Below are 13,420 nucleotides of genomic sequence, written 5' to 3'. Positions count from 1 at the left end.
TCTTTGCTGTGAGGGTGCATTGCTGGCTCATGGTCAGCTTGTTGTCCATCAGGTCGCCAAGGTTTTTCTCTGCAAAGCTGCTTCCCAGACAGTGAGCCCCCAGCACATACCCCGGCCTGGGGTTATTCCTCCCCAGCTGCAGAACTTTGCATTTTCCCCTGTTGAACTTCACGAGTTGCTTCTCGGGCCATTTCTCCACTCTGTTGAAGTCCCTCTGGGTGGCCTTACAACCCTTGGGTAGATCAGCCAATCCTCCCAGTTTTCTCTTAGCTGCACACTTGCTGAGGGTGCATTCTGTCCCGCCATCCAGGTCCCTTACGAAATGTCAAACAGTACTGGCCCCTGGGGCACACCACTGGTGACTTGCCTCCCACTGGCCCTTGTGCCACTGACCAAAATGCTCTGGGTCTGGCCGTTCAGCCAGTTTTCAGTCAGTGTCACCGTGTATTTATCTAACCCATGTTTGATTAGCTTGTCTGTGAAGATGCCAGGGCAAGGAGGGTCAAGCCTTACTAAAGCATATCTTGTAAAGTTTTTATATTATATAAAAAAAAAAGTAACACTCTAAAATTGGAATAATTGTATGTATTACTTTTCTTTCAAAGCTTGTAAGTCTTTTTCATGTTTTTTGACTGCTATTATTTTAGCATAAAAGATACTAACATTTCAGCCAATTCATTTCATGCATAGTATGTTAAATATGTTCAATGCTATTTTTTGTTGTTGTTATGCTAAAGTAGAAAAGCAAATAGCACTGTAATTGTTAAAGTTGTGTATGACTCTCACCTCTGTTGAATATGATAGATTTTTACAAATCCAAAATTTTCCTTTCATTGGTAGAAAGACCAAATGGTATCAGGTTCAAAGGTATTTACACCTGGTTTTAGAAAACCCTTTTAGTGAAGTGCCATTCACAGGGACGTCTCATCAGCGGCTCAAGTTGCCTTCTAACAGGTTGCTTGTAAAGATGATGGGGTGTTTTAACAACAGCTCTCTGCTGATGTCGAACCCAGTGATATCTTTTAAATTTTCAGTCTCCACAAGATCAGGATAATGCTCTTTAGGTATCCACGTATGAATCTACGTGCCTATTTCAATACCATTAGGCTAAAATTTTAAGAAATTGTTTTAAATTTTTAATACCACAATTTGTTGGAACTCAGTGTAAGAAACCTTGACATGGCTCCATTGTTATAAATCAGGGGATTTGTTCTTGCTGAAATTATGCTCCTGGGAGATGTTAGATGCCCAAATTTAAAACTTCAGTTAAAAAATTCTGGCTCAAACAAGACTCTGCTTTTTTACCCTAAGCCGAGTTAAAGTGCTTTATAGAAGGGCTTCTAATAGGGGGTTCCTCGATGATTTCCTTCTATCAGGATACATTTGGTACCTTAGAAGTGAATGAGTTTGTAAAGTGTAAAGGACCTGTATTTCTTTATTCGTGTAACTTGTAACACATACATGCATCAGCTGTGCTTTAATGTAAATCCACTTATTTTTTTCTAATGTCTGTGCCTTTGTAGATTAAGTACAAGGAGAGTATTGGAAAAGGAACTCCAATTCCTGATCTTCCAGAAGTGAAGCGTGTCAAGGAGACACAGAAGCACATCAGTTCGGTAATGGCCGATATGTTCTATTTACTTATATACTCATTCAGAGCTCAAGCTCCAACCTTTGGTAGTGTTTGTGGGTATTTTTTGTTGAAAAGAGGACAGATCTCTTAAATCCCTATATTCAGCAGCAGGAAGTTTGACTGTCTGAATTTTGCAGTAATCGTTACAATCAGTCACTTCCCTTTATTATTTCTGTGACCTTTTCTGAACACAGAACTAGAAATACCCAGATGATATCTTACGATTAGTCTGAAGAAAATGGATCAGCTAGACAAAACTTTGTGGAAAAAAATAATTGGAGCCTTTTTTTGTAGTCACAAAACCTAGTGACAGTTATAAGGGGAAACACTACCTGGCCTTTCCCATACCTAGTTAAGTGTAGATATTAGGAACAACACGCTCTCCTGATTTTGAGCCGCTGCTGCTTTACTTTGATCTCTGCGTACAGAGCTGAGGCAGGATATGGTCTTGGGATTATTGGTACCTCAGATGTTTGCTATACAATGCTGAGGAGCAGTGACACCTGTATAAAGAGTATCTTTGGATTTATCGTTCCTGATTTTATAAGTGGTTTCCCTTTTGAGCTGTTTATGATACGAATGTGGTTTACAGCTGTCTTTTGCACAGTTGTTTTTTCCAAACATTCTTCATTTTTGATCACCTTTTACACAATCTGTTTTCCTTGGCTGTGATTGCTTTATTTTTGTATTTTTTCATTGTTTCTATTACATCAAGCAGAGAAGATTGTTTTTTTCTTAGCTTGTTTTGTTGCAAGTATATTACTAGTTGCAAGAAGAACCATTAATGCATTTGTAATGTATTTCTACATGGTGAAGTTTTTAACCAACCCAGGCATCTCCTGTGCAACTCCTTTAAAGAAGAATGCAGTTTTTAAAATTCAATTACAGGCTAAGTTAAACCTAATAATATGAGAGCTAAAACTCAATTCTTTTCCTTACTAGAGACCTAAACCAAGGTAAAATAGTTGTGTTCCAAAAAGTACTCACAGAGGTCTATAAAAGGTTTTATTTTTATGTTTGTTAACATGATTAAAAAAAAGCCTTACAGAAGTGTTTACTGCCTGAAAAGTAATACTATTGTGTATCCTAAACGAAAATGAAAAGCAAAATAAATGCGCCTTTTATGCCAGGTCAGCAGAATATTTAAACTTGTGTCCTACTGTAATGACGTATTGCACTGACTTCAGTGCGTCCAAGCATCGCAACAAAGACTTTAAGTACTTGCTGAGCTGGTGACTGTACTTATAAAAGATGGACACTGAGTAAAATTGTGGACATATTTATATATAATCCAAGATTCTATTTACTTATAAACCAGGTAAATTATCCAAATGTACTGTAGTTGTTGTGGAAGGAATAAGATCTTCTCACCTTGCTGGGTGCTTGTGTTCTGCAGGTGTTGTACAAAGAGGACCTAGGGACAGGTATCCCAACACCTGTCACTCCAGAAATAGAGAGAGTCAAACGCAATCAAGAACACATTAGCTCGGTATTTAAAAAAAATAAAAATAAAAATCTTAACAACTTCTTTTTGCATAACATCCTAACAAATGATCTGTTTTTCTTCAATGATTTAGAATCTTGCCCTGCTCTTCTCTTTTCCTTGGCAATATTTTTAACTTATTTATATTCCACCTGTTTGTGCTTTAACTTTTTTTAGTGATTTACAATTTTACATGCATTTCTTTTAAGAACCAAAACTGGAAGTAAGCTGTGAAATTAACATGGTGTTCCTCTCCATGTTTGTTTTATCTTAACCCTGTATCTTCTAGTACCTGTAGTCATGTCTTTACAGAATAATCAACCATCAGCCTCTTCCTTAATATTTGCCTCTAGAACAAGTGTGAAATTAATTAAAAAGTGATCCTAACGTTAAACATAACTTACAAAGTAGTCAGATGTAATAGTTTTGCCTGTGTTGAGTGTTTTTTTTGTGGAAACTTTCTTGTACCTCACAGGTGTTATACAAAGAGGGCTTAGGGACCGGCATCCCGACACCGGTTACTCCAGAGATGGAAAGGGTCAAACGTAACCAAGAGAACGTTAGCTCGGTATTGCTAAATAAAACAAACCCTACCATTTCAAATGCAAATCAAATCCCTTTAACTCCTCCATATTAATTTTTTCTTTCAATTCTTTGTTGAACTTTGAACAGCCCTTTCTTAATCAAATCACTAAACCCCTGTCAGTATCCTTATATTTTAATTTTTCACTCAATCTAACTGATTTGTCATTCAATTGTTCCAGCTGTGGGATTTTAACCTTATTTACTTAATGCAGTTAAGCAGTAACTTATCTTTCCTCCCGATGAAATAGCAGCAGCCTGAGTGATGTCACTGGCCTCAGTAACAAAGTTGATCCTTTGATCCTTCACTGGTTGCACTGCAAATGAAAAAGGAACTCTTTAACGCTTCCCAGCAAAGCAATCTAATGCAACTGGTGTGTGCTGTCTCCGTTCATGGTTCTGCTGCATCAGGTGCTTTCTTATATCCTACAGGTCTTTGTAAGAAAACCTGGCTGGCATCCCCGTATCACTGCCATATGAAAAAATGACAAAAATGGCATATATGAGAAATCCATTACAATCAGTTATCTGGATTGTTGCTACTCCTAACACATTCCAGTCAAATTACTATTATGTCATAATTTATATTTCTATATATTTTCTATACTTCTGTTTTAGTTAGAGCAGTTTAGGATTAGTTTTGGCTCGCTCTGATCCAGTTCAGACAGTGCTGACTTGAGATTAATAGCGCAGTTCGGAGAAGCCACTGTTAGAGGTTTTGCTACATTTAATTGTCTCTGAGTCCTCACAGCTCTCTGTTACGCTGCTGAGCCTATTTAGAATTTTTAAGAGGCAAAGCTGCTTATACAAGAGCTTTTGTTTGAGTAAGGAAACTCCTTTGCAAAAGAGTTTTCAGGTACCTTGGCTCAAGCTATGCTTTGCACAAAACACTCCTGCAGTTCTCACTGGCATTATTTCTGTGCACCCAGGTGAGATGAGAACAAGCCTCATAGCAATTTTAGCTGATTATTTTCATTGATGTTTTTTGCTATCTTTTGAACAAGGCTGACAAAACTCTGTTTTTCATACTTTTAAATTTCACTGTATTAAATTACTTGTCTTTTCTCTCTCTCCTCCCTGTCCTCCTCTTTCCTTTCCTTTCCTTTTTTTTTTTTTTTTTTTTTTTTTTAAATACTTCCTGGTTGCCGCACAGGTGTTGTACAAAGAGGGGCTGGGCGTTGGAACCCCAGTACCTGTAACTCCTGAGATGGAGAGGGTCAAACGCAATCAAGAAAACTTTAGCTCGGTATTTTTGTTGTAATTTAAGAAAAAAGCTCCCTATAACTATTTAACACCTGTAAATTTTCTACTCTCTCTAATTAACTTATAAAAATAGAAACATCCCCTTTCTCCTATTACATTTTTTAGTTAGTTATATTTTATGTACTTATTTTTTAAAGTTTTTTTAATAACCATTGATGCTTCATGTCCTTTAATTTTTAAAGCTTTTTTCTTCTGTGAAGTGTAAGTTATTTTGCATTTTTAAAAAACACTGGGATTTTTATTTGCTTAATTCCATTCCTCTAATGCTTTATTATTCTGTTGAGGCATGTATGATGCAGTATTTCTAGCTATCAGAAGACTTCCTCTGAAGTTATCACATTTGTTAACTGTTTTATACTTCCTAATTGCCCCTGCTTTCTTGTATATTTAGCGGGTGGGTGTAAAAATTATATGTTACCTCCATCAAATGCAGCAAATTTTTTTTGTTCTTAACTTTTTTTAAACTCCCATGTTACCATATAGGTGTTATACAAAGAGGATCTGGGGACAGGAACCCCAACACCTGTCACTCCTGAGATTGAAAGAGTCAAACGCAATCAAGAAAACTTTAGCTCGGTATTTTTTTAATTTGAAAAGCAGCCATTTCCCTTTTAATCTATTTTAAAATGATTTTAACACCAAGAAAATACTTTTGTATTTCCCTGTAATCAATTTACACAAAAAAGAATACCCTGTTCCCCACATTTTGACGTTTTTCCTCCATAATTGTTACTTACTTTGTTTTGATTAGATCATCTTACTAATGATAACTTTCAGATTCCCTGTTTCTGTCTTTCTTTTGACTCCAAACATTTTTTTTTTCTTCTTTAATATCTGTTTTTCCTTTTGTTAACCACTTCAGTCTTTGGTTGTTGGTTTTTTTCCTGGTTTTACCTCATATAAAAACTAATTTAGTGCCTGACACAAATCTGTGGAAGTGACCTCAGGGTAAGAGTGCTCTGATACACACCAGTGTAACCTGCTGTGATGTTTATGGAATGGGTAAATGAAACAGAATTGATTTATTTAATCCTTCTGCATTATATTTGATGCCTTCTTCCTTTAGGAAGTCTTTAATATTGTTGCACAGCTCTAGATATGTTGGTAGCACAGGTCTGCAGGGTAAAAAAATTTAGTAGCATAAGCATGTTTCTCAGGGGGGAGGAAAGTGTCACATAAGACAGGAGAGCACTAGTAATTATCATTTCTCAGGTACCATTTTCACATATATGCCTTTGTTATGGTCGTGTCTCTGTGTCCTTCTGTAATAAGCAAGCTAGACTCTTTGGTGACAAACTCTGGACAGTAAGTAGTGTCTCACTCAAAATGGATGACTCTTCGCTGAGGGTGTGTGTACAGAAAAACTTCTAGGAAGGCGCGTTAGGACCTGGTCTTCCAATGACTCCAGTACAATCAAGAAAAAGTTTACCTCGCTGCTGGTGAAAAGACAGTAATATACTTCATTGTAGTTTATGTAAGACTTTAATCTTCTGAACACTCATCAGTTTTAAATGTCCACCTTGGGAAGCCATTAAGCAAGTCAGGAAGGTATTCTAGCAGGCTGGTATAAGTCACAAGTCACACTGGTGTATTAGTGTTTATCTGCAGAGGTTTAAATGAGTTTTTTATTTTCATGGATTTTTTTTTAATTCCTATGTTAATTCAGGGCATCTCAGGAAAACATCTGTCATGTTCTGAGTGTTCTCTCAGCAAACAGAGTGTTACTGTTGTTTGCTTGTTCCTTTTTTCTTTTCTTAATACAGCCATGTTACCCCACAGGTGTTGTACAAAGAGGATCTGGGGACAGGAACCCCAACACCTGTCACTCCTGAGATTGAAAGAGTTAAACGCAATCAAGAAAACTTTAGCTCGGTATTTTTAAATTTGAAAAGCAGAAAATTCCCTTTTAATCTATTTTAATATACTTTTAACACGCACACCAAAAAAATTCTTGTTCCCCTATAATCAACTTACACACAAAATAATACCCTGGTCCCTTTGAGATTTTTTCCCTCCATAATTGTTACTTACATGATTCTTGTTCCTCTTTTTTATTACTTCATCTTAATAATAACTTTTAATTCCACCTTTCTTTTGAGTCTTCTTTTGAGAAAATATATATTTTTCTTTTTTTTTTTTCTTTTAAAAAACACCCTGTTTTCCTTTTCTTAGTCACAATAATCCTTAATTTCGTGTGGTGGTTTTTTCCCCCCTGATTTCACTTACTTTATGTATGAGATCTAAACTATTCAGTGCCTGACACAAATCTGTGGCTGTGGCCGCAGTGTAACAGTGCTCTAATACATGCCAGTGTAACCTGCTGTGATGTTGATGGAATGGGTAAATGAAACAGAATTGATTTCTTTGTCCCTTCTGTATTGTATTTTATATTTTCTGCCTTTAGGAAGTCTTTAACAGTCTACTGTTGCATAGACAGTTTTTCTATATAGCTTCCAAGAAGCAACTGGAGAAGGTATTCCAGTTTTCTGCCAAAAGCCATTGCAGAGAATTTGTGTTTAGCTACGTAGTTTTGAGAAGCATTTTAACTTTTCTCTTTTATTCCAAGCTTTGGCTTGGAGCGACTTTGAAAAACATTCAGTCTGTTTTCTCAGCAAGCTGCGGGTTACTGTTGTTTGCTTGTTCGCCCCCCCTTTTTTTTTTCTTCTTCTTATTACAGCCATGTTACCCCACAGGTGTTGTACAAAGAGGATCTGGGGACAGGAACCCCAATACCTGTCACTCCTGAGGTTGAGAGAGTCAAACGCAATCAAGAACACATTAGCTCGGTATTTTGTGGAGGAAAAGCAGTATTCCCTTTAACTCCACTTAAACGGAACTTTTTAACCTTTATTAAAAATGAACAATTCCACTCCTTATGCCCATGTAATCAACTTACAAAAACATCCTTTCTTCACTATACTGTATTTTCCAATGTTACTGACCTACCACTTCTTCATATATGTAATTATTTACATTATCCTAAATATTTTTTTAACCCTCTTGCTCCCTTTTCCAACTTCCTTTTTCTTTTATGCCCGTTTTTTGTTGTTGTTGCTTGGTTGGTTGTTTTTGGGTTTTTTTAATCCTATTGGTTTCCTGTTTGAATGCTGTTATCACAGAAGAGGGAAGGTCTGACTTTCTAAGCAGGCTTCAGTGGTAGCCTAAAAGCTCTTCTCCACCCTGAAAATCTATTTGATGTAAGAAGTTTCTGTGTTGGATTTGTCGCACCTGCTACAATAAAACTATAGACTTCTTTGCCTTCACACCCTCGTGGGGGCAATCCAGTGTTCACTGCATCCAGGGTGGCTTTCAGGGCACGTTAGAGCAGACTGAGCTCCAGCAGACTCAACTATTTGCCTTCCTGTTGGCTGTAATTATTCTTGAGTTGTGATTATGTTTCTGGATGCTTCTTGTTACTACACAGGTGTTGTACAAAGAGAGCGTGGGGACTGGAACCCCCACTCCTATCACTCCAGAGATGGAGAGGGTCAAACGCAATCAAGAAATCTGTAGCTCGGTACTTTGATAAGAAAAAGAGTTCCCTTTAACGCCATTAAAAAAATCATTTTAACAGTTTTAATACATGGAGATTGTAATGCTTGTTCCAAAATAATGGGGACTGTAGCTCTAAAGCAGCTTACTGAAGTGGTTACTTCTTAATCGTGTCTTACTATGATTTACAGTGGTGACTTTAACTTGTTACAGCTTTTATTGGGTTTTGAGTGATTTTAATGCCCTATTCTAATCCTAAAAACACTTAAACTCCACTCATTTTCTTTTCTTTTTTTTTTTAATATAATTTTCATACTGATTCTCAGCCCCTTCACATGGTATTTTTGTGGTCTCATTTATGTAGTACTTACACTATTTATTACGAGTGATCCTGTAGTTAAAAAGTCAGTATGCCAACCACTAATTCTCTAGATAAATATTGCTAAGTACCTTCTTTAAAAATATATATATATATATAAAATACCTAAACTCTGGGAAAATAAATACAAGGAAAAAAATGCTTTTGGCTTTTAGTTTATCTATGGATAGCTTTTTGTTCATTTTTGCTTTCTTTGGCTCCTTTCTTATGTCTCATAGGTGTTGTATAAAGAAAACATAGGGAAAGCAACCCCAACACCTGTCACTCCCGAGATGGAAAGAGTCAAACGCAATCAAGAAATCATTAGCTCGGTATTTTTAACAGGAAACAGTTCCTAAAGATCTGAATGAAGTGTTTAACGTAACTGTAGCAGTTTAGTAATCTGTGCTTTCTAACTTTTTAAAATGAATTTGCCAAGAAGCATAAACCTCCTACCTTCTGAGCTTGCAAACAAACCATAGTATCATTTAACACTGCCTGAAGCAGGATTTTACTAGAACTAGGTTTGACTTTTTTTGGATGGATATTGTTTCTCTGCAATTTTTTTTAACCCTTTCTTACATCAAGTTGCTTTTATGCAGAGTGGATTCCATCCGGGGGCCATTTCTGCACCTTAGTACATTAATGGCAAAGCTCCTGTTGCTTCTTTTGGGAGCAGCGCTGTGCACTAAATCTAACCCTTTCTAAGTGTAATGATTCAAAAGCTACATTGTATGTTGGTCTGGGGGGGGGGGTTTGGTTGTGTTTTTGTTTTTTCTTATTCATGGTGCCTTTTTTAATGACATCTGGATACTCCCTTGTATCCTGTAGGTTTTGTACAAAGAAAATGTGGGGAAAGTGACCCCAACACCAATCACTCCAGAGATGGAGAGAGTCAAACGCAATCAAGAAATCATTAGCTCGGTACCTTAAAATAGATATGTTTCTTTTTTCCTTCATGCTTATATCTTAATAAAGTAACATCCTAACTACATACTGAAAGTTGATTTTAATGTAAAAAATAGATATATTTGTTTCTGCAAATTAATCACTCCTAAAATTACTGTAGTGTTAACAGTCTGAACCAGAAATGTAGGTCTTTTCTGCAGCTCAGTTTGTGTACCTGTGGGCTCTATCCAGACAATATTAAGAGCTTTGCATCCTTTGGTGAAGAGACTCAGGTTCCTTTCTCTGTGCTTCCATTGTTTTTTCAGGGATATTTGAATTTAGCAAAAAACAAACAAGAAACCCAGCCACCCCACCCCCAAAAATCCACCTCTCTGACCCACCTGAGATTGCACTGCTGTGCCAGGTGACTTAGGGTGCCTTAAACAGAACAACACAAAAGGAATGAGACCCTTCCTACTCCAGGTAGTGTAGTCGCAAGAGCTTGTAGGTGGCCTCATGGACTGGGGAGATGCGTAGGTGTGATGGTGCCACGATACCAGTCACCCAACCTCAACACCCTTCTTTATGTGGCTGCCCCATGTCAGTGTGGCAACAGAACTCCCTCCTCCCTCTGAAAAAGGTCACAAATTGCTTCAAATACAGATAAAACAGCAGATAAATCATTTCCTAAATAGTTCTCTGGGGCCACAGGCAGCTTCCTAGAACCTATGAAGCCATCGCCACAGCCGTAGCTGGATAGAGCCCCTCTTTGTTAATCACAAAAATAACAAGCTTTCCTTTTACAGTTTCTTTTTCTTACCCTTCCTTACAGCAGTAGATGTTTGCTTTTGTGCAGTGCTGCATACCATAATCAGTTGTGACTTTTTTGAAATTTGATAACAAAGTAATCGTGTGTGTTCAAATCCTTTTGATTTTGGGAGGGTTTTAAGATACCGGATACATCTTCTGTATCCCACAGGTGTTGTACAAAGAAAACTTGGGGCGAGCAACCCCCACACCTGTCACTCCAGAGATGGAGAGAGTCAAACGGAATCAAGAACACATTAGCTCGGTATTGTCTGGAAGAAGTAAAGGGGCTATGATAGAGCACTTTTTTTTTTTGTTTTTCATAACTTAAATCTGCCTGGTTTTATTTAACCCTCTAATTTTTCCCCTCAAACATAGAAAGTCCTCTCATAAAACTAAAGTATGTAAAAGACTTTTTTTTTTGTCAATTAACTTTTTTATACTATTTTTTCCTCTGACTTTTTTTTTCTTTCCTAATGAATGATGTTTACTCTAAAACCAGTAACATTACAGTTTTTAATTTGTACGTTTGTGACTTTGAGTTACTTTGTGATCTGTAGGTTGTATACAAAGAAGGCTTAGGGAAGGCAACCCCCACACCGGTCACTCCAGAGATGGAGAGAGTCAAACGCAATCAAGAACACATTAGCTCGGTACTGAAAGAAGAAAGACAACCACCTTACCTTAAAAATAACTGTTTCAAACAAAACCTCCACTTCTAATTTAGCCTTATTTTCCCAGTTTTCCTTCTTTTTGCCTATTCTTCCCTTTGATTTTTACCTTTTGCTCTAGCAAATAACTTCTTAGATGCTTTATTTCCCAAGATCTTTCTACCCCTGCAGTGATGAGTATGCTTAAACAGTAACACCATTTACAGAATGAGCTAGGAATTATTCCGGTCTGATTTGTGGACACCTTTTTGTACACTGTAGGTTTTATACAAGGAACATCTGGCAAAAGGCACACCAACGCCTATGACTCCAGAGATGGAGAGAGCTAAACGCAATCAAGAAAACATCAGCTCGGTATGTTCTATTTAGCCAATAAATGAAAATATATTAAAAAGTAACATTTCAATCCCTGAAATCCTTACTCAGATCAACAGCGCAGCTGTTAACCTAGCTACCTTGTTTGGAAGTATGAAATAACTACACTAAAATCAAATCCTTTAGTAAAAAGCAAGTAGTATCTGCTGCAACTGAGTATTTCTTCCTGTGTGATTAACTGCTTTGGTTTGGTTGGGTTTTTTTCTAAACAACAGTTGGGTTTCAAATAACATCTGTTGTCTTCAGGTCTCTTCTGTTTTCACTGGTCTCACACTGTATGACATACTGTTACTGAAGAACAATAATTCTTTGCCTTTTATGTGATTTCTGACATTCTGTTTAAAACCATGACAGATCTTGAGGGCCCTTCTTTGCCAGCCTGTTACTCTAGAGGTAAATCCTGACATACGCCTTCCTGTAAATATTTACACATAGAACAGATTGTAGGATCACAGAATGGTTTGGGCTAGAACGGACCTTCAAGGACCATCTAGCCCAACCCCCCACAATGAGCAGGGACACCTTTGACTAGGTGAGGTAGCTCAGAGCCTCGTCCAACCTAGCCTTAAATGTTGTCATGACTTGCTCAATAAATCCAGTGATACAATCTCTGCAAATGTTTACAGATGCATGACGCAACTGTTATTGCTCAAAAAAGAAACCCTACAAACCCAGCAACAATTGTAGTATTTCAATGAAAAACACAGCTCTAATTATGTTGTTTGTTTCACCCTGATAACTTCACTGAAGTCAGTGAGGTGCATGTCAAATATATGAAAATATTACCTAGAGCATTGCTGCTGCATTATCTCTACCTGGTGTTACAAGGTTCAAAAAAGGTAAGGCTCTTTAAGTTAAGAAAAGGAATGTCTGGGATCAAGTCCAGAGCTGTCCATATAATTATGAAAAAAAAATTTTCTTTGCGTTCTAATGTGATTCACCAACACAGCTCCCGCTACCTTTTTGTCTGCAGTCCCCCCACCTTCTTTTTGCCAGGTTGCTTCGGTGCAGCTCACTCCTCACACCACAGAGGTAGTTTTGTGCCCTGCGCTCACTTCCTTGTTCTCACCTGGCAGGTCCTTTACTCAGATAGTTTCCGAAAACAAGTACAAGGCAAAGCTGCGTATGTACTGGATACACCTGAAATGCGGCGTGTACGAGAGACCCAGAAACACATCTCTACGGTAAGAGCATTTCTAGATGTATTTTTACCTTGGCAAGTGATTTAAGTAAAAACATAACCTTGTTCCCAAGACATTCTGGGGTTGGCAGCTCAAGGACAACGTACACATACAGAGTTTGGTTACCCAGAGTCTTAAATGCTAAAGGCAGGAGCGACTGCAGGAAAGGCAAGTTTGGGGTTAGGCTCTCTCACTCTTCCTTCGACTCGAGAAAGCAAAAGTTCCGAACAGCGGTGCGCTGCTCTCCTAGAAAGGCACCTGAGGTAAGCAGGAATCAAAATTACTCAGGTAAGGTAGAGAGAACAGACATCCCATTTTAAATTGCAGGTGAAATACCATGAAGATTTTGAGAAAACCAAAGGTAGTTTCACACCGGTTGTTACCGACCCCATTACAGAACGCGTGAAAAAGAACATGCAGGACTTCAGTGACATTAGCTATAGGGGCATTCAAAGGCGAGTAGTAGAAATGGAGCGAAAGCGCGTGGACCAGGATCAAGAGACTCTCACAGGTGAGCAGAACCCAGGTTTTAGAATTACTTGAGTATTTCATTTACACAAAACACAAGCTGACCTGGATGAGTTGTTTTATTTAAGCTCAGCCATATCAACTCAAATTTATCATTACTTGGACATGGTATCTTTATCAAAGTCCATCTTGAAAATATTCTCGTATAGCAGCAGTGAA

General features: G+C 37.7%; 1 protein-coding gene across 1 annotated transcript in view; it reads left to right on the top strand.

The window, feature by feature from the left end:
- NEB (nebulin) overlaps positions 1-13,420 on the top strand; it is a 131,364-nt gene that overhangs the window by 114,444 nt on the left and 3,500 nt on the right. Inside the window, exons 131-141 of the mRNA XM_055718430.1 lie at positions 1,524-1,616; positions 5,445-5,537; positions 6,741-6,833; positions 7,655-7,747; positions 9,051-9,143; positions 9,643-9,735; positions 10,679-10,771; positions 11,067-11,159; positions 11,439-11,531; positions 12,629-12,736; positions 13,061-13,244. Of these exons, the coding sequence (XP_055574405.1) occupies positions 1,524-1,616; positions 5,445-5,537; positions 6,741-6,833; positions 7,655-7,747; positions 9,051-9,143; positions 9,643-9,735; positions 10,679-10,771; positions 11,067-11,159; positions 11,439-11,531; positions 12,629-12,736; positions 13,061-13,244 (1,129 nt within the window). The remainder of the gene's footprint in view (positions 1-1,523; positions 1,617-5,444; positions 5,538-6,740; positions 6,834-7,654; positions 7,748-9,050; positions 9,144-9,642; positions 9,736-10,678; positions 10,772-11,066; positions 11,160-11,438; positions 11,532-12,628; positions 12,737-13,060; positions 13,245-13,420) is intronic.

Source organism: Falco cherrug, chromosome 8, assembly GCF_023634085.1.
Source record: "Falco cherrug isolate bFalChe1 chromosome 8, bFalChe1.pri, whole genome shotgun sequence".
Classification (NCBI taxonomy): domain Eukaryota; kingdom Metazoa; phylum Chordata; class Aves; order Falconiformes; family Falconidae; genus Falco; species Falco cherrug.
Note: the sequence above shows the minus strand (reverse complement) of the source record. Positions and strands in the feature narration are given on the sequence as shown.